General features: G+C 41.7%; 2 protein-coding genes across 2 annotated transcripts in view; both read right to left on the bottom strand.

Annotated features, from left to right (window-relative positions):
- Positions 1–11,631, bottom strand: part of TDRD12 (tudor domain containing 12) — a 30,207-nt gene extending 18,576 nt beyond the window's left edge. The window contains exons 1-11 of the mRNA XM_054389475.1: positions 11,560–11,631; positions 11,074–11,232; positions 10,651–10,787; positions 9,170–9,289; positions 8,060–8,115; positions 7,528–7,613; positions 5,796–5,997; positions 4,975–5,039; positions 4,117–4,209; positions 1,193–1,297; positions 640–825 (exon numbers count right to left, since the gene is read on the bottom strand). Of these exons, the coding sequence (XP_054245450.1) occupies positions 640–825; positions 1,193–1,297; positions 4,117–4,209; positions 4,975–5,039; positions 5,796–5,997; positions 7,528–7,613; positions 8,060–8,115; positions 9,170–9,289; positions 10,651–10,787; positions 11,074–11,232; positions 11,560–11,631 (1,281 nt within the window). The remainder of the gene's footprint in view (positions 1–639; positions 826–1,192; positions 1,298–4,116; positions 4,210–4,974; positions 5,040–5,795; positions 5,998–7,527; positions 7,614–8,059; positions 8,116–9,169; positions 9,290–10,650; positions 10,788–11,073; positions 11,233–11,559) is intronic.
- A 5,672-nt stretch (positions 11,632–17,303) lies between these two features.
- NUDT19 (nudix hydrolase 19) lies at positions 17,304–21,101 on the bottom strand. Its single transcript, XM_054389810.1, has 3 exons — positions 20,406–21,101; positions 18,781–18,988; positions 17,304–17,763 (listed from the first exon to the last, which is right to left on the bottom strand). The coding sequence occupies exons 1-3, from the start codon at positions 21,099–21,101 to the stop codon at positions 17,537–17,539; spliced, it is 1,131 nt and encodes a 376-aa protein (XP_054245785.1). The 3' UTR covers positions 17,304–17,536.
- Positions 21,102–23,868: the final 2,767 nt, after the last annotated feature.

The following is a 23,868-nucleotide window of genomic DNA, read 5'->3' as shown; positions in this document are numbered from 1 at the left end:
ACAGTGTTAGACAAGAGTTCAGAATCTTAAGGATTGTTCTACTTCAGCATTTAGGGTGAAACTAAAATATGCAACAGATCTTCAAATACGTAAACACTGAAGATTTTAGTATCATAGCATCTCCTAAATGCAGATGTTACAGATTCCAGGAACCACACCCAAAGTGATCTGGAGACAAAGGATGCATGCAGCAACATACAATAAAAGGTTCAAGAATTTAACAGAAACAGCATCATCTTGTCTTATTTGGGGGTGTACCAGACAATTTTCAGAAGTCACTCACAAGCTCAGTAATTCTGTGATTAATACAAGTTATAAAATTGCAGTATTTAAAAGAGCTAATAAAAATTTTCATTAGATGACTACATGCCATCACCTTAAAAACAAAGCTTCATGAAATATTAAAGGGGTATGACATTAGCCACATCATAAGTATTGCTTCACAAGTAAGTTTTAGACTCCCACCTTCATGCAGTCCATCTGTGAGCCTCTGAGGGCTTAGAGAAAGTGGCAAGAAGCACCAAGACACAGTAAGTTCACATTAAAGGCACACCCTCTAAACAGCCACTCTCTTTTAGCTCATTATTCCACATCAGCACTTCTGAACAGAGAACCTGTTAGTACTCTATAGACACATACACCATCCCTCTTCGGCAAGGCTTTGTAGCAACTTTCCAACTGCAAACGTGTAAGAAGTGGTGGAATATACACCAAAGGGTCATTTCCCTGCCAGGAGATGGCAAGTACATCACATCCTCGAGCTACTGGGGGCCAGCAGTAAGATTCTGTAAAGTTAGGGCCCACAAATTTTTTCCGAGTAAGTTCCTACAAGAAAGAGAAATTAGGAATTTCACATGAAAGCTGTGTGCTTACACACTAACAAAACACAACAGTGGGAGATTCATAGGTCTCCTTAATTTACAGTATGAAGGAAGTTCTGGGTTGAGGAGATAAATTCTTGTATTAAAAACCTCACCCCATAACTTGGGGCACTGATTAATAAACCAGAATTTATATTTACAATTCTTAGAGCATCTCTCTGAAGCTTCATTTATTTAACTACACGAACAACCTCCTAGACACTCCTCAATCCACATGAGTTATCACTACATTTAGTACTTGAAGCTGGGGCACAATACTGGCCTTACAAAGACATGACTGCCCTACACTGAACACCTTAGGTTTACATTACCTTTTTCAGGTCATCGGAAAGTGGTGCTGTTTCCAGAAGTGACACTGGCTCAATTTTGTTGCTAAGAAATACAAAGTTTTTTTCTTCATGAAGATTTGGAAAACTCTGAAATTATATGACAAAACAGATGACAAAGACTGATACATACTGATCTGGACTTGTGGAACCCCCAAGGGTGACTTGCACTACACCCTTGTCTATAAACTGGAGAGAGATGAATTTGAGGAATGACCACTAGGTGGATAAGGAGTTGTCTAGACGGTCACACAAGAGTTGCGGTCAATGGCTTGATATGTGAGTGGAAACCAGTGATGAGTGACATTCCTCTGGGGCCAGTATCAAGACCAGTGCCATCTAACATCTTCACTGGTGGTATGGACAGTGGGACTGAGGCACCCTCAGCAAGTCTGCAGATGACACCAAGCTGTGTGGTGTGATCAACACACTGGAGGGAAGGGATGCCATCCAGAAAGGCCTTGACAGGTTTGAGCGGTAGGCCAGTGTAAACCTCTAAGTTCAACAAGGCCAAGTGCAAAGTCCTGCACCTGGGTCGGGGTTTACCAAAACGTAAATGCAGGCTGGTGGATGTTAGGCTTGAGGGCAGGCCTGCAGAGGAGGACTTGGCAATACTGGTGAAAAACTGAGCATGAGCCAGCAGTGTGTGCCTGCAGCCCAGAAAGACAACTGCATCCTGGGCTGCATCAAAAAATGTGTGGCCAGCAGAGTCTCTGCTATCATGGACCCCACGGGGAGTACTGGGTTCAGCTCTAGGGCCCTTAGCACAGGACAGATATGGACCTATTGGAGCAAGTCCAGAGGAGAGCCAAATGAAAAGAGGGCTGCAGCACCTCTACTATGACAACAGGCTGCACGAGTGTTGGGGTTGGTCAGCCTAGAAAAGAGAAGACTCCAGAGAAAACTTAAGAGCAGGTTTCTAGTATCTGAAAAGGGAAAGGGACTCTTCATCAGGGAGTGTAATGATCAGACAAGGTATAAGGGTTTCAAACTGGAAGCAGGTACGTTTAGATTAGGTATTAGGATTTATCGGGAGAGTGGTGAGACAGTGGAACAGGCTGCCGATGCCCCTTCCCTGGAGGTGTTCAAGGCCAGGTCTAGATGGGGCCTTGAGCAACCTGGCTAGTGCAAGGTGTCCATGCCCACAGCAGGGGGGTTGGAACTGGATGATCTTTAAGACCCCTTCCAATCCAAACCATTCTATTACCATTACACAGACCACTGTAGAGACAAATACTTAAAATTAGTGTTCCTTAGAGAAAGCTATAGTAAGTTTGTCTTACACAACTGTCTTAAGTCACTTGAGAATGCACTAGATGTTCTGTGTACAGCTATTACTCTGCTGTAACAGAAGTCAAAAAACAATTAAAACAGATTACTAAAATTTGCTGTAGTGGATTAGCCTCAGCTCACAGCCAAGCATCCACACAACAATTTGCTCACTCCTTTTCCCCCTCAAGAAGGATAAGGAGAGAAAAAACAAGAAGAGGGAGCAAGAAGATTCACAGGTCAAAAGACAGAGTTGTTACTTAATTCCTAATGGAGGCAAATCAGACCCAACAGTTAACTTCTTGCCACTTGTTCATGTCTATGAGTACTGGTGTGATTATTGGGAAACAGAGAAACAAACTTTATGACACTTCAGAAAAGTACCTTCCGTCCCCTACTGCTAACCTCAACTTCACTCCAAGTCCTTTTCTCTCCCCTTATCAAAGGGGTCCCCCTGCTGAGGCAATGAGCAGTGCAAGGCAGGAACTGCAGTCACACTGTAGCAGCTTCTCTGTGTTGCTTCTTCCCTCTTATTTCTTTCCCTTGCTCCAGTGGGGGCCCTCCACAGACTCCAGTTTGCTCAGGTGCACCTGCTCCAGCAAAGAGCACCTCCTCTGACCGTGGCATTGCCTCAGTTTCCCCACTCGTTTTTTGTTCCCTGCTCTGCATTTTTTGCCCTTTTGTAAAGGTTTCCAGAGGAAACACCAGCTTTGCTAATTGGCTCAGCTTTGGACTGCAGCAGATCTTGATGCTGATACAGCTGCAATCAATTCTTGCCGTCCTTCCAGGAAGGCCACCCCTGCAGTTCCTACACTACCAAAACCTTTCACATGCACACAGTACATTTGGACAAGAAAAGCTAAATGGAAGTTAACGCTTGAAATACCTGTTTGCAATTTTCAATTATGTGTGTCTTCAGAGGATCAGAATTCAGGAACTGCTGGAGCCTGAGAAATGTACAAATATTAAATCCAACATAAATACCAAGGTAAAATGTGGTTTTTCACATTTTAGAAATACTGGCAGTAATTCACTTGCAAAGTATTTCTGATGTGTTACCTGTGACAAGGAGGAAAAACTTTGACCATGGAAGATGACCTCAAAAAGTACTATTATAACAGTAAAATTTAGTTTTAGGGTTATTTTCAGATAACTAAAAGCTAAGAACCTTTTTTTTTTTTTTTTTTTTTTTTTTTTTAAACAGAGGTTCCTCAACTTCAGAAGAAGAATCAGGCTGGGCTGTAGCAAAAGGGTTTCTTATATTGTTTCACAGTTTTGAACCTTCTATCTTTGCATCAGCTAGAAACTGAATTGAAAATCCCACTCCTTGTATTTATTACATACACATCACCTGACACACAATAGTAAAGACACTGCACAAATCAATTCATAATATTATTTCATTACATTTGAAAACTTACCAATCACATGAAGAATAAAGTTAAAAGCAACTCAACACGCTCAGTGGCGGAAAACCTCCCTGTGTTGTCAAGCTCTTGTTTAGAAAGACCCTATTTTTACCAGTCTGGATAAGTATCACCAGCTTCAAATCCCCTTATTCCCCCAGCACATGTGCACACACCTCCTCTTACCCTCCACCCCATCTGCTACACTGGAAACATGCTGTATCTTCTAATTACCTGGTTAGATAACCATTTAAAACATTTAACATACTCATCTATGTGAACCACTGGATCCTCCTTGAAAGGCAAACTTGGAATTGCTTTGACAGTCTATCAAGAAAAGACAAAAATATTCTTAGCACTAAAATACTGTTCAAGAGCAGCATTTTCAAAACATTCTTAGTCTGTTGAGTTGAAGGTGGTTTTCTTATCTAACTCTACGAGTCTTCAAATATTTTGGAGAATTTTGGCACAAAAAAAGGCAATAGTTGATAAAACAGACATCAAAAAACTGCCTAGCTTGTTTCAGAACACTTATTTACTAAAAATCAAGCATATGACAAGAACATAGCTCACAAAAACTAAAAGTTAATTGACAGTCACCTCTCAAACTGTCAATGCAAGTGGGGACCTGAGCCAGCATGGTTATTCTTTAAAGATGTTAATTTTTAAAACAGAATTTTAAAAAGTCCTGGAAAGCCTGTACACCACAGACAGGAAGAACAACTAAGACAGGTTACCAAGCTGCACACTTAAAGACAAATGCACACCAACTGAAGCTGAACACTACTGCAAATCCTCAGGAGAGTAACCAGTAACAGGCACTGGATCCAGAGTTACCCCAAAGATTTCTGGTTCAGAACAGGAGATTTTCTAGCATTCATCATCAGTCACAGCAACCAACAGGCGTGGCACTGCCAGACCTGTATCACTCAGGTGGTTGGTAAACGTGAGCCAGCTGACAGCTTGTAGTATAAGAAAGTTAACCCTGCTCTACATCAGTAACAATCTACACTACGATGGTATTCTTTAACTGAATTAAACATGAGCAGGACAGGTTATCTGTGACAACTTAATACAAAAGGTAACACTTACAAATGCAGTGTTTCCATTTAAATCTGTGCTTAACCTTTGGCATGTCTCTATGAGAAAGATGAGATCTAGAAAGATAAGCAAAAAAAGAACCATTTGTGATTACTTGAAGGCATAAAAAGAAGCAGTATTTTTGTTTACAGTGGGTTGCAACTGACTTCAGTTGCATATATAATTTCCTAACTGCAAAAAGAAGCAAAACGTAGATGGACCAACCGAACAAAAGATGAAGGATGGAAAGCTGCATCATTTTCAAAATTAAGACAGACTTGAATCACTACAAATAAAACAACTCATGGTAAACAGTTATAAATTCCCTCTGTTCAAATAAATCCCACCACACTAGAGAGTAAAGCATCACTGATGGATGCCACAAGTATTTTTAGTAACAGCCAATATTATTAGGAATACCAACAAAACATAGAATTGTGTAGGTTGGAAAAGACCTCTAAGAGTCCAACCATCAACCTAACCCTAACAAGTCCACTACTAAACCACACCTCTAAGCACCACATCTACATGTCTTTCACAAGGATGACTCAACCACTTCTCTAGGCAGCTTGGTCCAATGCCTGACAACCCCCTCAGGGACTCTAACTTACCCCCAAGCCTTCCTTTGTCTTATATACCACAGAAAACCTTACAGGATTCCTGCATCTGATGATTTGTTCTTCGTAAAGCCTGATACATAATTGTTTGTTACCATGATACCATTTGATCCAATTGTTTGATTTCCACTGAAACAGTAGGTTCATATTTAACCTATCCAGTTAAAGACACAGGATGCGTTGTGTGTATGATTGCTTCCAACACACAATCCCTACCTATGTCAGGATTTGGTGGTATCTTCTCCTGAAACAACACTGGCCTGAAAGCAAGTGCAGGATTAACAATTTTCACTGGAAAAAAATCAGCATTTAATGATGTTTGGTTCTTCTGATGATCTGCAGAACTCCTTGTATTTTCCTCAATAGCTTCCTTAAACGCAGCGAAGTTATTTATGGCAAGATCATCATTAACGCACACCTAAAAAAAGGACATTGTCAACAAGCACTGATCAGCCATCAGCACCACAGTGAGACACAAAGCACCAGCCAATGCTTCCTGAGGAACACTTGCTCCCCACTGGGGAACACAGTCCTATCTTCTGTATACTCTCAAAGCAGGGGTTATGCTTACACCTACAATTCTGTACTCCATTAACTTTTCAAATGAGCCCTAAAAAAATAAATACAACCCTGCTACTAAGCCAAGATGATTTATTTCTTCTGCATTCAGTGTACACCAAAATCTGACAAAACAAAGTAGTATCAAACTTCATAGAATGGTCTGAGTTGGAAGGGACCTCCAAAGGTCATCTAGACCAACCCCCTCTGCAGTAAACAGGGGTATCCTCAACTAGATCAAGATGGCCAGAGCCTTCTCCAGCCTGACCTCGACTATCTCCAGGGATGGGACTTCAACCACCTCCCTGGGCAACCTGTTAGAGTGTTCCACTACCCTCATGGTGCAGTACTTGTTCCTAACACCCAATCTAAATCTGATCTGCTCTAATTTGAGGTCATTGCCCCTTGTCCTATTGCTACAAGGCCTTTGCAAACAGTCTTTCTCCATCCTTCTTGTAGCTCCCTTCAGGTACTTGCAGGGCGCTCTTACGTGCCCCCAGAGCCTCCTCTTCTCCTGGCTAAACACTCCCAGCTCCCTCAGCCTGTCCTCGTAGCAGAGATGCTCCAACCCCCTGATCATTTTCGTGGCACTCCTCTGGATCCGCTCCATCAGGTCTATGTCCTTCCTGTATTGAGGACTCCAGAGCTGGATGCAGCATTCCAGGTGAGGTCTCAGCAGAGCAAAGTGGCAGAATCTTCTCTCTACCTGCTGGCCACGCTGCCTTTGATGCAGCCCAGGCTGCCATTAGCCTTTCCTGTCTCAGAAATCAGTGATGCTACTGCCAGTTGGGATTCTGAACTGAGATACTCAGATTAATATGCAGCTTCAGAGTCATTATCCACAGCATTAAGAGCTTGGTAGAATACTCCATGTAGAAGCAATACTCGACCCCTCTATTTGTATCTACCACACAGCTGGTTTAGTCTGACAATAGCTACAGCAGAGACTTAGCACAAGTCGCACAGCTTGGCAAGTAGAACTAGCTTTGTTTTCAAAGGTTTGGACCCAGTTTAGTGTAAAAGCAAGTGTGAACTTACATTTACTTTCATACTACTAAGCAACTGGCTTACTGAAACATTTTTAAGTATGATACCACCAAGGTACAAAAGTAAACTAAATCCAGTTATCCACCTGAAGTACTTGCTGGACTTTACTTGCTTGTCAATAGCTTCCAAATAAAAGGTTCACAAAGAAAAATGGGATTTCTTCCTCTTGGAATTCTTCCAGAAATTCACAAGCCACAGAAATAGCAACAAAGTTAATGATTTAGCTTCCACTGCATCTCACAGATATTTTAAAATTTACTTTCAAGGAATGCTTTTTAGTTTTAAACTAATTGCAAACTTGTAACTTATGAAGAACTGATTCATAGGCATGAAAATATCTTACCTTTTCATCTTTTATGGTCACATAAAGAAAGACATGGTATGTGCTATCTTCTACAGCATGTAGCTGGACTTTCACTTCAGTGGCTGCTAAACATAGGAATAAGCACAACAACAAATGAAAAGATGAAAGCCTTATCCAATTATCAAAGATAAACTTCTGAGCCAGATCCCGCCATCTCTGAACAAAGCTACAAAAATGCAGGTGTGATACTGACATAACAATTTAAGCTAAACAAACAGAAAAGCTCCACTGGTCAAGAATTACACAAGTGTTACCTTATTCAGCCTGTCCAAGAGTCAGATATCATCTAGTCAACTATCAAAATTTACACGGCATGGAAGCTCACAGTACTCAAGGTGTAGCTGCACAAATATTCTTGCCTCAGTCCATACAAAAACAAACATTGTCTTATGCCACTCCTTTCTCTTTAATATACAATATTCTTAAATATAACCAAACGTATGAAAACAAATACTAACAGTTTATTTTTCACAAAGTGCCAATTATTGTTTTGGCAGGTGGTTTTATTTACCTTTGAGAAGGTGTTGAAAATATTCAATAGCAGCACTATCCCATCTGTTGGTTGGTCTAGGATAATAAACACAACTAGTTACATCACTGAAAAACAAAGCAGTGATTTTGGAAAAAGCTCTGGCTGCATCTACAGAAATTATTTCAAGCAAACCCAAATCTTAAGAAGTGCACCAGACACATCCATAGAACCTTACTACTTGGAATGTAACTTGAGTCTTAATATTGTTTCAGCTCATTAATAAAATGAGTTAATACAAAAATTACTGGATGTTGTTTAGTCAATGGCTTACATCCAACAGAAAATATGATGGTTTGAAATGAAACAGGATTAAAAAGGGCAAAAATTCACTTGTGAAACATTAAAGAGGTATTAAACAATTTTGAACAACTGCTTAAGAAACACTGAAATGCACTGAAAAGTCTGTAACAGAAAATCAAGTTCACTTTTCACCACCTTCTGCGAAAAAAGAAAAAACAAAATTGTTTGACCATGTCTGAATATTGTTTAATAATAAAAATGTAGCTTTCTTGCTGTGGAGCCACATTCCCCAGTGATCTGCCCAGGTCCTCTCAAAGCCGAGAGGATCTTTGACATACCATCATGGAACTCAAGGATGCAAAAGTGTTTAGATTTATTATCAGATCTCAGAGAAAACCATATTCAAATTTTTCAAAACTGCAGCAAGAAAAAGAGCTGGCAATAAAAAAGCACAACAGGAATCCAAAAATTTATAAAGAAGTCTAGAATAAGGAAAAATAAAGCTACATATAAACAGCTCTAGAACTCCAGTACAGAAGGAAGAGAAACATCTCTAAGAAGCAGCACATAGGGAAGGATTAGTAAAGAAGTTCATGTGCTAGGAATTAAGAAATACAGCTCGTGGATGATAGACAAGGAACAAGAACTGCCAGAAACTTGTCTCGACTTCCAAAGTTTTAAAATTAAGGAAGAATCCTTAAGGAAGCAGTTCCACTTAAGGACTGCTCTTTTGAAATAAAGGGGTTTCCAGATCTCTTTCCCAAGCACTTCTTGAAACAAAAAAATTTCTGCAACAAAACCTCACACTTAAAATTTATTAATAGAATACAATTATTAAAGTCTACTCACATCATTTTTGCAGTATCTTCGTAAAAGCTGATATGCAATGTCATTGGCTTTATGCCATACAGCCTACACTTTTTTGCTCTATAAGGGATCTGAATAAAGGCTTCCAGTGCAACTCGAATGCTTAAAAAAAAAAAAAAAAAAAAGGCAGAAATAATTTCATTTTACAGAGCTGATGGGCCTCATACTTATCTTTCCATTACCCAGCACCTGACACAGCTCTTTGAGAAGTTCTTCTCCCACTATGAAAGACCTTGGAACCACTGTTTTACTTTCCTCTCCAAGAGAGGTGCTACCAGGCACAATCAGTGCCCAGATTCACTCCAGGTATGAACACACTTGTTATTTACTCAAAATCTTTCTGATCCTTCACCAGTACAGTTCTCATGATATTTACTATCACATGTATCAGCTGGTACTGCCTATTCCATTTTGCAGTTATTACTTCTGTATGAGAAACCAGCTGTGATAAACACCAGCAAAGAAGGAAATCTAATAAATACACTAATCTGCATTTGCACTTCTGTTCCTACAAAGAATTTGTTCTTTATAAAGGTATCAGCAGACTGTCAGTCTTAACCTTTACACCTGGTTTAGCAGAGACTTAAAAAGCAGCTATACACATCTTGCTGTTTAAGACCTATTTATTTATCACTTCTGTTCAATTTTACAATAAAAAACAGTAAGTTTACTTCTTGTTGGACATATTTTTAAACTCAGAGCACTGTCGAGTTATTTTCTAATACAGAAATGCTCAATTTAATAGCATTAATTAATGTTTCAAAGTATCTTAAATAAGCTTTCTTAACTCCGGGGACCACCACAAAAAAGAAGAATGGAATGGGTAAGGCACCTTGTACTCAAAGCTGTATATTTTATTAGAGAAATAAACTTTGAATCTGGCTAAGAGGTGGAACATATATTTTTTTTCTCACTTTAGAGAGAACAGGTTTCATAGCAGGTGTCTTAAAACTCAACATCTGTGAAAACTTAGCTTTTTTTGCACCATGCCAAGACAGTGTCTGCTCTTGGTAAGCTAAACAAGCTAGTAAACCACTAGAATCCCAAAAATCTGTGCCTGGATGTCAAAAGCTGGTTCAGCAAGTGAAGATCTGCTTCCATGATGCTTTGTGAACATCTTCACTGGTTATAGTTTTACTTTTTTACTACATAATCACTTATTAAGGAAGAAAACTACACACAGATAATGTTAACCAGCATTTATGCATTTCAGTCATAACAAACCAACAGATTTCTATTTCAAATCTTTAAAAAAAAAAAACCATAACACACATCTTCAAAAATTCACAAAGCAAAGAACAGTTTGTATCACACTTGCATGAAGCCTATCATAGTGCTAGCAGTTCCTTGTGGACCCCACCCACACCCCAATTAAACCAAACCCTTGTCACTGTCGATCTCAACAGAACCTGTATACATTAACAAATGCATTTCAGTGGCTGACAAGAACTCCAAACACTTACTCCTTTGATTTCACAAAAACATATTTGGCATAATCCACAAAGAAACATTTTGTTTGATAATGATCTGTACAGTAGATGATTGACTTAATAACCGCTCTACACCAGCATTTGAGTTCCTCACTGAAAACCACACAAATCTGGAAAAGAAAGAACAAGACAGCAAGTTCCTGTGCATGGACTAAATCACACACAGTTTTTCTACAGGCACGAACACAGTATTTACTACACAGCCCTCAGCTTTCTACCTAAAATGCACTGCAGCTTATGTAGTTATGAAGTTTACAGACAAGAAGATAAAATGCATACAGATGCCATGATCTGCTTTTCTACATAACACAAAAATTAATGCATATCTTGGATCTTTCACTCTCATATCAATGCAAATAAATTAATTCTATTTGCACAACACAGCAATGATTTTACCTGGCCTTCTTCTATTGTTACTGGTTTTACTTCATCTGTATCTTGAGACTTGTCATAGAACAGATTCATTTCAGCATGCAAGCTTTTATATTCTGTTTCATCAACTATGTAAGGTCCACGTCCTTTCACAGCAACCCAGAAGCAATCTGGGTCCTCAGTCTGGGGCAGGGAGTAGATAACAGTAACAAATACTATTAGCTCCTGCTAAAATTATAGTAAGTTTTTAAAAACATCTAAGCAGCAACTGTAAACATACAACTGAAAAATGTGACACTTTAAAAACTATGGTGACCAATACTTAGCATGCAGAATGTTAAAAAGCAAAAGGTCTTTCAACTTCAGATTATTAGTTCACTAAATGACTTCTCAGTTTGCAAGTTTCTGCAGCAGTGCAATTAATGGCACAGATAGTATAAAAGGTAGCAGTATTAGCTAAAAAAGCTAGCTAAGCCAAACAGTAAAATGAAAATCCATAAAGCACTTTACTTCCATATTGTCTGGAAGAAGAATGTACAAGCCTCCAAAACACACAAGCTTCACCAGTGGGCTTTTCTTCATGCTCAGAGTGCCTATAAAACTGTCAGTTTCTTTAAAATGGGATCATAGCTTTCTGCTCAGCCTTTGTAAACCTTTGTATATTTGTCTTTTCAGCTGATCTGGGTTCTCAGTTGTGGTGGGTTAATGCCCCTAGACAGCTAAACACCCCACAGCTGCTCCCTCATACTGAGGGATAACAGAATTGGAAGGATGCAACTGAGAAAACTCATGGGTCAATACAAAAATAGCTGAATAGGTAAAGCAAAAGCTGCACATGCAAACAAAGCAAAAGAAGGAATGCAATTGCTGTTTCCCATTAGCAGGCAGGTATATGGCCATTCCCAGCCTTTATGAAACTTACCACTGACTTGGAAAGACAAATTTGGTAACCAGACATCTCCCTTTCCTCCTCTTTCCCCACAGCTTTTTTTGCAGAGCACAATATCATACGGTAACAGATTATTCCTTGGTCAGCTGCCCCAGCTGTACTCAGGGAAAGCATTTTTTCCACGACCTCTACGGAGTCTAGTAGAATCTACTACTGTACTACACTATATGCTGCACATTTTCAGTTTTAGATTTCAGCTGTGTCCCTGATGACCTTTTAAGATGAAATCACCTAAAAGAAACATTAAAATCTATACAATCCATATATAACCTCAAACACATAACATGCAGCTGAAAGAAAATACAGAGGCATTTTATTTCTGTATCTGACTTACAGAGAGTCACATTGAAACAAACAGCAGTCCTTTAGACTTTAGAAAAGACCAGTATACCTCTAATATCAAGACCTCCATGTCTCTTAGCTAGTCTTCTTCAGCACTACTGTAAAAGAACAACAAACATTTGATTAACCATTTTTAAAGCTGTCATTTGTTTTGGACCATATTTAAAGAGCACACTTAAAGCACACCTAAAGCAAGCCTATGTTTTTTTGCTGTCTCAGGAGTACTGGTCTAGGCAATTGATTCACACACAAGAAAAGCTTCAAAGCAGCCTTCTTAATATGGCACTGTTAAAGCCTGATAAAGACTTGCCATTGCTGTTTGTTTACATACAGCCACGTCAATTTTTACACCAAAACACACCTGTTATCGTCAACCTACTTACAGTATATAGCTGCCTATCTTACATCCAAATGCCAAACAGAAAAAGGAAGATTGAAGAGAAGGTCTGCTACAATCTATATGACCAAAGCGACAGAAACACCAAAGGAAAACGCTCACATAATTAAAAAGCCCAACAGTCTAACACAAGAGTCCCAACCTTAACAGACAATTTTAACGTAACTGGGATTTTGTAATGGTTTGAAACTGTCTTTTAATTTTTTCTTTACAGAGTTCAAGCAGAGAAAGTGAAAGAGTGTAAATAAGTCACTATTGGGTGTAAGAAAGCAAAATAGTGATTGTTCTAAACACTTCCATTGGATAGATAGAAATGTTTAAGAACTATTACTCAAAACAAAGTGGGCACTCTGCAGTCTGCAGTCAGGGCAGCTTGCTGGGGTGTCTGGTTGCTGTTTCTTCTCTTCTGGCTGAAGCTAACACACTGACCTTGGTGAGCTAAGTTAACTTTTCTGCTTTAACTAACTCTGCTTTCTGCCAGGGTGGTCTGGGGGGGGAGGCCCCTGGGAGAGAGGCCCCTCTGGGGGGAAGCAAAGAGAGCTTGGTTGTGCTTTTCTGTTGATTGTATATATTTGTAAATGTTGTGAATTTTGTATATTTATACATAGTCATTGCATTTCATCATAGATTGTAGAGTCTGCTTGTAAATACAGCTTTCATTCGCTTCCAGACTGAGCTAGCCTGGTTATTGTCGGTGGGGGGGAATTTTCAGCTCACATCGACACAGATTTGTACTGGTATTTCACCTTACATTCATCTGCAACGGTCTGCATAATACCTAGAAATCACAACTGAATAATAGTCCAGTTGTGCCTTTCATTTTGGCACAAATCAGCACATCGTTGCAGTGTTCAGCTTAGAAGAAGGCACACTGAAAGTAGGCGCCTAATAAAATTTTCCATGGGAGGAAAAGTCAAGACATTGTCCTTCCATTCTAAAGCTAGCACTGACAATGTCAGCACTAGGTTAGAAAAAACACAGCTACACCAGCCAGCAACACACCTTGCTAACAGATGGCAGTAATTATTCCTAGTTTAACACTACAATGAAACTGTTGAAACTATTTTAGAAGCTTTACCTAATAACCTACAACACAAGCATATCATGCAGATCAACCTCAGTCTAACACTGCACTATAACATACTATAGCAACATCTGATACTTAATGCTGCCTTAGGCAGACCTTTACTACCTCCCAGCCTGAGAAGTGCAAAATGCCTTATCAAAGTACTGGGGATAAAGCACATCCCCTTAAAAGGCTACTTCCCCTAATATAAGAACTTTATTAAGAACTAAGTAAGAACACAATGTTTGCTCAAATCCCACACCTAACAAAGGATATTCACTTTGTAAAGATGTAAGAGATCACTTAACCCCTCATTCCTAACTGCTTCCAGAGAATGTAAAAAGCTGCCTCTTCAGCAGCACAAGACTGATGCAAACACTCCTAGATAAAACCACCAAGTCACTCCTTCCCTCACAGCCACACTTCCTTCATCTAAAACATCCACAACCAACAGGCACTGCACAAGAAAAGCACACGGAATCATAGAACCTTAGTGACTTGGAAGGGATCTCAAAAGAGTGAGTCCAACCTCTCTGCCAGAGCAGGATCACCTCAAGTAGCTCACAGAGGAACACATCCAGGCAGGTTTTGAACATCTCCAGAGGAGACTCTACAAGCTCTTTGGGCAGCCTGTTCTAATGAAAAAGTTTCTCCTTGTGCCCCCATGGAACCTCCTCTGCTCCAGCTTGCCCCCATTTCCGCCTTGTCCTATCCTTAGGCATCCCTGAGCAGAGCCTGGCTCCATCCTCCCAACACTGCTGTCACATCTCTATCAGCAGGAATGAGGGCACCCTGCAGATGCACCAAGCTGAAGAGACTCAGTCCCCTCAGCCTTTCATCACAGGGAGATGTTCCACAGCCTGCAGCAGTTTTGTGGCTCTGTGCTGGATTCTTTCACGAGGTTCCAAGGTCTTTCTTGAACCAAAGGGCCCAGAACTGGACACAGTACTCCCAATGGGGCCTCACCAGGGCAAAGTAGAGGGGCAGGAGAACCTCTTTGGACCTACTCACCACTCCCCTTCTAATCTACCCCAGGATGCCCTTGGCTTTCTTAGACACAAGAACACATTCCTGGCTCATGGTCATCCTGTACACCATAACCCCCAGAGTCTTTTTTCCCAGAGCTGCTCTCCAACAGATCAGCCTCCAACTTATAGTGGTGGATGGGGTTGTTCTTTCCCAGGTGCAAGACTTATCCTTACTTAATTTCATTAAATTTCTTCCCACCTAACTCTCCAGCTCATCCACGTTTGAGGGGGTGTCAGCCACTCCTCCCAGCTTTGTGTCATCACCAAGCTTACTGACAACGTCCTCTGTGCCCTCAGCCAGGTCACTGATGAATATATCAAATACATTGGCCCCAGTGCCAACCCTGAGGTACTCCACTAGGCATAGTCCTTCAACTAGACTCTTTCCCACTGACCACAACTCTCTGACTTCTTTCCTTCAACCAGCACACATCCACATTGCTACCTGATCAGCCAGACCACACTTTCTCAGTGATAAAAGCCCGCTAAAAAAACTCTGCCTTTGGCTTGCTTCCTTTCTTCCACGCCCTTTCCCACAAGAACAAACCCGTAAGGCGACTCACCAACAGCAGCAAACACCTACCACCTCTACCTCCCTGCCTCGCCGCTTAAAACTCTCCAGACGCTGCGACGCTCAGGCGAGGAGTTTGCTGCGCATGCGCCGTATCGCGTGCCCCGTGCCCCGTGCCCCGTGCCCCGTGCCCCGAGGGGTGGCTGGGCGGAGGCGGGAGCTCCACGTTCCGGTCCGTGTACCGCGGCAGCACGACAGGGGCACCGGTCTGTCAGTCAGAGCCTGGGCTCTCTGTGCGCCCTGCCCCGAGTTCGGAAAGGCCGGACACGCCGAGCAGCAGCGGTGCTGCCTCAGGCTGAGGAAGGAAGGTGGCAGGCACGGAGGCGGTCATCAGCTGGAAGGCGGCGGTCTGGGATTGTGCCTGTGGCGCCGTGAGCCCGAGGCGGGGCGGCCGCGCACCGCCGGGCGGCGACAGCCACTGTCGCTGCGGCACGAGTTTGCCCCGGCGGCCACAGAGTCTGAGACACAGTCTAGGCTTGACAGGCGTGTGGACAGATGGGAAGAAAGCGCACCTGGTACTGCCGTGTTGGAGTTCAGCTATGCTGCTCAGCCACCACTGAAGGCAGCTGCTGGAAGCGGCACATAGCAGTTACGGCTTAAAGTTTACTCTCACATCTAACTGATAAGGCTGTATGTTCCCTTTCTTTGTCTCGCTCTTTTTGTGCAGGCATTTAAAAAGAAAAACGAAAAAAATGTGAAGGCCTGATTTAGTTTTGCACAAGGCTGCATAGGTTCCAGTCCAAGAGGAGATGAAACAGCTGGGAAGTAAAGCTCTGGGCAGATGCTTGCACTTAAAAGTGGATCAATATTTTGAAACTACAGCTTTAATCCCCAAGATTGTTAATATTAAATGCTATTTATATATATACTAAGCGATTTTATGCTCACATAAGCATTTTTTTGTTGTTGTTGTTACTTTTTTGTCCCTTGGCCTTCACATTCCCCCTACTGGAGCATTTTGTCTCCTTGGTTTAGGAGACAACCGAAGCCACAGGGGCAGACTGTTGGCTCACAGTGCAGATTTAGCTGCAGCTTTGACACACAGCAAAACTTGCTTCAGAATTAAAGGCATAATTTTCAACATCACACAGGTGTCTAAAAATGTCTGTAACAATCTAACCTGTATATAAGTTGCTGAATAATTTATTTTCTGAAGATATTTTCTCCTAATAGTTATTTTCTACCACAAAAATAAAGTGGTAGAACAACTATAAGCTACAGAAGAATGAAAAATGATCAAGGAAGCTCTTCAGCAACTACGAAAGGCTATATTGCAAAACTAAACAATTGGACATTACATGGTTGCCTTTTGGGGGGGAGATGTATACTGTTTTGTGTATTTGAATTCATTATCTCAGGGGATGAATAGTAAAATGAAGACCCTGAATTTTAGGAGTATGAACCTTAAATGGTTTAAGGAACTAGTGGATGAAAGCCCCTGGGAAGCTAGCAGTACAAATCTTCTCAGTTCCTCAGGTGACTTATTTTACCCATTATGAATAAATAACTGAATTATTTTGAAGCAAATATATTTTTTCCTATAGACACCACAAATACGATTGTAAGCATGCCTTCCTAATACTACAGTGGGCCGTGTTAAGAATCTAATAATCATGTAAAACAACAACCCAGGGTACTTTCTTTGCTGCTTCTATGCCATTTTAATTTTCCCATTGTCTTCGTGTTCAGAAGAGTTAGGCAGAACATTCTGAAGGAGGCACTAGACTGCATATTATACATCATATACTGCTTCACGTGATCCATGTTTAGCACAGGATTCAAGAAGGTCTGCAAAACCAAGAAGAATCTGGGTGTGTTCAGAGAAAAGAGAAAGACATACAGTTTTCTTTCCAGTCCAAATGAATACTGCTAACCAATTCAATGTAATTAAAATACTGCAGATTTTAATTGATATACAGAACAATGGCTGAAACAAAGCTTTCTGAACAACTTTACTGGCTAATCTCAAGTCCCCATTCATTATTCTTCTAGATAAACAAGAAGTTGCATCACTGCTTGATTTATCCCACTTACTGCACAAAAAAGACAAAACCGACTAACCAACCAATAATCCAAACCAAGGAAGAAAGCAGCAATGCAATTAAAATCATTCTAGCTTTAAATCACACAGATATTATAATCTGCTACTGCAATTTGAACAATCAGAGTTGATCATCAATGGATTCAAATGTTTATGTTTTGCTTGAATATTAACATGGACAGCAAGATTGTTGATGTTTTTTATTACTATCCTGTGGAATACACTACCCTCTTTCATGAGATCTTCAATCTTCTTATCTGTTGTCATGACTACTTTCTTTTCTCCTGTATAATCTGGATTTTCTGGATATAACTCATCTCCTGGAGGCACAAAGAAAAAAGTTTCAGTTATATACTGCCTGCCTTATTTTTCATCCTTCTGATTGAGTGACACTAGCAATTTGTTAATATTTATTGGGACATGAAACTTGGTGGGAAAGTATTTCACAATATAGAAGTAAATTGCCTCTAAACATTTTCAGATTTAAAGATACAGCCATAAATTTCTGATGTATTTGTCATCAATGCTGCAGTGTGCATTCCAGGCATGGATTTGAATGCTGTAGTGTTCCTGATATGCTGTAATCATATCCTGGTTAGATATGAGCTTATCTAATAGGCAGAGAGAGGACAAAGGAAATATTTTCATAGGGTATAAAGATAGGCTACAGTAGGACTGAGAATAGAAACTGCTTGTTCTGTTTTGTTGCAGCAAACAAGTGTCTTGCTGTATAAATGCCTGTTTTTCTTGAGAAAGGCTACTAATATACTAAAGGCTACCTGGAACAAAAGGAGAAAGCCAACTGAAGAAGCAGAAAACAAACAGTACATGCAGCTTTTAAAGAAAAGACAAATTTGCACATAATTATGAGAGACTTAAATAGGAGAAAACGTAGAGGGAAAATCAATTAGTGCTTCTTTTTAGATCACGGCCCTGCCACTACATTTGTGAAGCCTGATGCTTGCAGCAGCGCTCAATCCACTTGTGCTTATGGAGGCAAATGGTTAACTGAAGTATATGAGAATTCCCACTTGAAAAGAACTAGATGGGAGTTATAATAGATCCTTCAAATTAAAAAATAGCTGAAATGTGAGCATGTGTCCATACATGTATTAATAGCAACCAACTTAGACAATGAGATTTGTAAGTACAAAAGTAACTCTGCTGATTCAGTATCCATTATCAAAGAAGGAAGCTAAACAGTAAAAAAGTGTACAGTAATTTGACTTTTAAGAATATTTTCCCTACAGTCACAGACAGTTTATGTCATGTGGCCTGCACATGTAGCAATTCACAAGTGTTTATATATTTGAAAGAACCTTTGTTTGTTTTCTGACCTGGCAATAGCTGAACATAGCCATCTGAAGCATGTAAGGTCACAGGCATCCAACGTTCACATCCCTCTAGAGCTCGTTGGGAGCTGAACTTGTATAACTGAGAGAGTGAAGAGAAGTTGCACAATCTGCACAACTCATAGAACTGAGGTGGAGCAATCCATATTTCTTGAGATTTAAAGCATTCAATTGCTTCTGCAGGTGATGACCACTGTAAGATAAAAACAGGTCTTGAAATAATAGTTTCATCAGCATATGGAAAGTATCACTAACTTTAGAAGCCATTAGCAAGGAAGTCTTTACAGACTAAAAGACTCTATTGATTAAAAGTCTCCTGCAGCCAACAGAAGGCCTTAAACTCTGTGAACTCAGTGACCAGAGGTTGCTACTAATGCTTCAAGAATTGAGTATCTCTAAACATCTGCTTCCTGTAGGTGTTGTTTCAGAGCATGAATACCCAGCTATGTATGCCTTTCTGCTTTTTCAAACAAAATTATCACAAATATGAGCTGTTCTGAAAATACCTCAGGTAACCTCTTTTAAATTTCTGTAGTAAGATCTAAACATCAATAGTACTAAAATTGTTAGGTAAACTTTTACAGAACTGTCAGGATTCTTTATTCTCATATACTACCTTGCTTTCAAACTTCTCAGGATTCTTGAAAACCTTCACAACCGTAATGCACCTGACTCTGAGTTGTCTTTAAGATATTTCCTAACAAAGTTTTTCACTCTTTTACCCCAAGGGAAAAAAAATTCAATAGAGCTTCTTTTTACAATGAACCCCACAGAAAAGACAAGGAGTAATGGGTACAAGTTACTCCTGGAAAGATTCCCATTGTGCTCTAAAAGAAAATATTTCCATATGAGAACAGTTAGACATTAGAATCATCTCCCAAGGGAAGCAATGCGTTCCCCAGCATTGGTCAGTTTGAAGACTCAGCTTGATAGGGTGCAGGGCCAGCTCATTTCAACTACACTATCACCTAGAAAGGCAGTACCAGATGATCCTTGGGATCCCTGGGTCCCTTCCAACCTGGTATTGGGTGATTCTATGAATCCTTTCAATAAGCTTATATGTTACTTAAAATAGTCCAAGTAACTACAGAAGACAAAAATTACTAGCAGCTTTTGCAGCCCTGGAAGACTCCATACATGCCATATGGATGTCTCCAAGCATTATGTATGTTAAGGGTATAACGATAGGATCACATTGATAGTGCCCGAATTAATGCATAAAAAGCGATTGTCATCCACCTTTGAAAACTAGAGTAATTCAAGGTGGAAACGATCTGACGTGATACCGTCCTGTGTCCTCCAAGTTCGTGTAAAAAGTCTCTCAAGAAACGCAGCTGCGCTGTTGAAGGCGAGCAGCGGCAGCTGGTGACTGAAGGAGATGGACAAAGGAAGAGGCTGGCGTGCGGACAAGAACTACCCTTTGCTCACGTCTTACGGAGCGTTACTAGGACTGCTAGAGAGTGGGACCTTTGTTCGACTGGAACCGCAGTACTGGAATCTGTACTGGCAGCAGACCGGAGCGGTGAGGAGGAGGGCGGCATGGAGCGGATGAGGCTCCCCGGTGTGCGCTTCCCTCGGAGCGGTCAGGACCGGGTCGCGGACGCCCTTACCAGGAAGGCTGTCACCTCTCGATCGTCCTGTGAGGTGCGGGGCGGCCGCTGCTGCAGGCAGCACAGGTAGAAAGCCGTGTCGTAGCGCCGGCCGCCGGCCCTGCCCGCGGGGGTCAGCCAGTTGCTCCACTCGTGCAGCGCCCAGATGTTGGGCACGCAGCCCAGGTGTCGGCAGAGCTGCAAGAAGCACACCGGGTCTTCCTGCACCCGGCGTCGCCACTCGTCCAGCTCCGCGGCCGGGGGAAGGCGCTCCGCCGGTAGAGGGGTAGCCGGCGCGTCGCCCTCCGCCGGACCGGGCCCCGGCACCAGCAGCAGGATTCCCGCCTCCTCGAAAGTTTCCCTGATAGCGCAGATGCGGAAGGCGACTTCCCCCGGCACCGGCGAGCCCAGCTGCTGCCGGTCGGTGGCGAACAGCGGGGAGCGGGCGCTGCCGAGAAGCGGCGGCCTGACGAGGCCCAGCCCGCAGTGAGGCGCGGCGGGCAGCAGCCGCAGCCAGTCCGCGGAGAAATCCGCCGCCTCCACCAAACCGCCCGGAAAGACGTGGGCGCTGGGCATGAAGCCGCTGCGGGAGCTTCGTTGCAGTAGCAGCAACTCATAGTCAAAGGGGCCGAGCGGGGAACGCGGCAGCCGTCCCAGCGTGCCCGCCACGAGCAGCACCGTAGCCGCTTCCCTCCAGTGCCGCAACCGTGAGTTCATCTTAAGGGGTGGAGGAGGCCGCGGCCATGGCCGTGCAGCACAGTCTCCCGGGCGCCAGCGCCGCCTGGGCTCCCGGAGGAGCCACTGCAGCCGCAGGCAGCGGGCGGGAAACGCCGCGCACCTCCGCCGGGTGATCGCTGAGCTCGCCCAGAGCCGCCGTGGGATAGAGGCCTCAGCTCTGAGCAGCTGGTAAGCAGTGTCCTCAGAGGTTTAAGAAAATGCAGGGGGTGAACAGGCACAGGTCGAAGGGTTGAGAGAAAAGAGGCGATGACTTTAAATTTACTTGAAAAACTACGATATGGAGTAGTTTGCACTTCCGGAGGTTTCATAGCACTGTGTTTATACAACATGACAAGATGTAAATGTTCGGTGACCTTGGACCCCAAAGTCTCCCGCATGCTGCTGTGGTTACAGCCCCAGGAATCATCACGGGATCCGGAACCAAGGACTGTGATTTGTAATTATAATACTTCTGCGGAACACCAGCTGGCCTCAGAGATACCTCCTTATCTCAGTTCCACATCAAGGCATGTTGATAACAAAAATATTTTTTTGTTATTTAATTGAACATGTCATACTCCAAGTTGTTTGAATTTTTTCTAGTAGACTTCAAAGGGGAGGAGTATGTAGAATCTTAATTATTTTTTTTATTGCAGAGCTTTTCTATTTTAACGCTTTTAAGTACATTGTTACCTGAAAAAAATTATGTCCAGGCAATATAGAAAAACCTTTAAAAGTCCTTTGAGCAGACGTTTCATTTTAAGGAACATTTTATTTTGTTAATGTAACATATTGATTCCTAAACTTAATTGTAGGTTGTTTTTCTGATTTCCCTAGGAGCTTAAGCAGAAGAAAGCCTATGACAGGTTGATAAATTTTGTAAGACTGATACTTGCCTGTAACATGAAGAATCCTCCTCCTATTCATAATCCTTTTGCTAGATTCTGTTTGGCGAATACACAGGTACCTGCACGTGCCTCTGGCAACTTCTCTTTTTAATTTTGAGCACGTACTTAAATGCCTGTGAGATGTGGCTCCCCGCAGGGAGATGTCTAGAGGCAGTTAAACCAGTGGGAGGCGGGAATATGCCAACTGACAAACCCAACAGTTCAGTCAGGGTGCAGGCTGCAGTCCACAGAGAACAGGCCAGCCAGCTGATGATACTAAACCGAGCAGAACACCAGCTGTAGAATAGCCAGACGACATGCAAATCTCTTCTGTTTCTCCTTTTTTCCCCCAGGAGTCTTGTAGCTCTAGCGTTCTTTTTCATGCTAATTAAATAATGATTGTTCATCAGTGAATAAAATATACCAACGTGCCTGTTTCCTAGTAGAAAGTAGCTTGAACCTAAAATCACAGTGTTCATGTGTTTGCCTTTTGTACTCTTTAGTACAGTTGCCTATTTTGCTGTGTTAGGTATGCATCTTGTTAGGTATGTGCTTTGCCTGAAAGCTACTTTAGTGGTGACATATTAATAAACTACTGAGGTTTTAAAAGAGTTAACGTCCAGTGAGCTTGATGGCTGATCAAAACCATTTAAGGTCCATTGTGTCAGATCACTTCAGCATAAAGCCATTTTAAGTAGAAAGTGCTGATGTACCAGTAAAGAACAGTGTCATTTGCAAAGCACTTGTAATAGCAGTACACATACAAAACTCTATGGTGAAAATGAAGGGTAATGGAGAATAGCGCAGATTGTATTAGTATTGTAAGTTTCTAAATTGAGTGGGTTTGTTTTGGTGGCTTGTTTTTTTTTTCACCTAATGCAATCCAAAGTCTCACACGTGCTAGGATGTATAGCAGGAATATTTTGGAAGATCATCCTTCTGGTTCCACTGGTGTTAAATTTTGCAGACTTAATTTCATAGCCATTGTTGCATGGGGAGTGGGATTTGTGGCTGGCTTATTCACTGCTATTTGCAACTTCATACACATACAGAATACCAGGACTGTCAGCAGAGAACTGCTTGTGTGGTTATAGCTTTGTTTCATGACTGTTCTCAGCATCTGAAGCAGTCCTTTGGGACCAAAGACAGCCAAGTGCAAGTTAAGGCAAACATTCTTCTCCAGTTGCTTCATGTTTCTAGAGAGTCTTGGGGTATGTAAGGCACCTCTTTCCCCTAAGAAGGATGACGTTCCTTACCCAAGGGTCAGCATGTTTACCCTACTGATGGCAATTTTTAAACTTCCTTTTGGTACTGTCTTACAAAGGGTAGTTCAGTATCTGTTCATGACAAAGCTGAAGTCATCTTGTGCAAAATTCCAGGAGTATATGAGTCTTTAATTGACCCAGTTATCAGGGCTGGATGTGGCAGGAGGTGCTAATGATCACTCAGAAACTCTGTGAGCAGGGATCAAGGGTGCAAAGGCATGTTTTGCCCCTTTTCAATTTCCTGTTAAGAAAGGCAAAAGTTAAGTGCTGTATGTATCTACTCTCTCAAACCTATAGCTGGACACAGCTCAAATGGATATAGAAAATGCCTTAAGGCCATACTAGATTTAAAGTTATCTATAAAGCATGTTTAATTTTTTAATCTCCAATTTAGCTCACTTCTTCAATATATTCTGCTAAAATACAGAGCTCAACTCACTTGTACTTAAAATTTGTGTAACATTATGAGTGGTTTCAGAAAAATGCAAACTCTGAGAACATCTGTTACTCAGGATTGCCAGTCCTAACCCAAGCATACCAGTTTATTCCACTGCTGTGGTGTAAGCGTTCCAGCACAAGGACATTCTTTAGCAGATGGGCTCCAGCATTGTGCTT

The sequence above is a fragment of the Indicator indicator genome, chromosome 19, assembly GCF_027791375.1.
Source record: "Indicator indicator isolate 239-I01 chromosome 19, UM_Iind_1.1, whole genome shotgun sequence".
NCBI lineage: Eukaryota > Metazoa > Chordata > Aves > Piciformes > Indicatoridae > Indicator > Indicator indicator.
The sequence above is the reverse complement of the archived record's forward strand: the minus strand, read 5'-3'. Positions and strand labels throughout refer to the sequence as shown.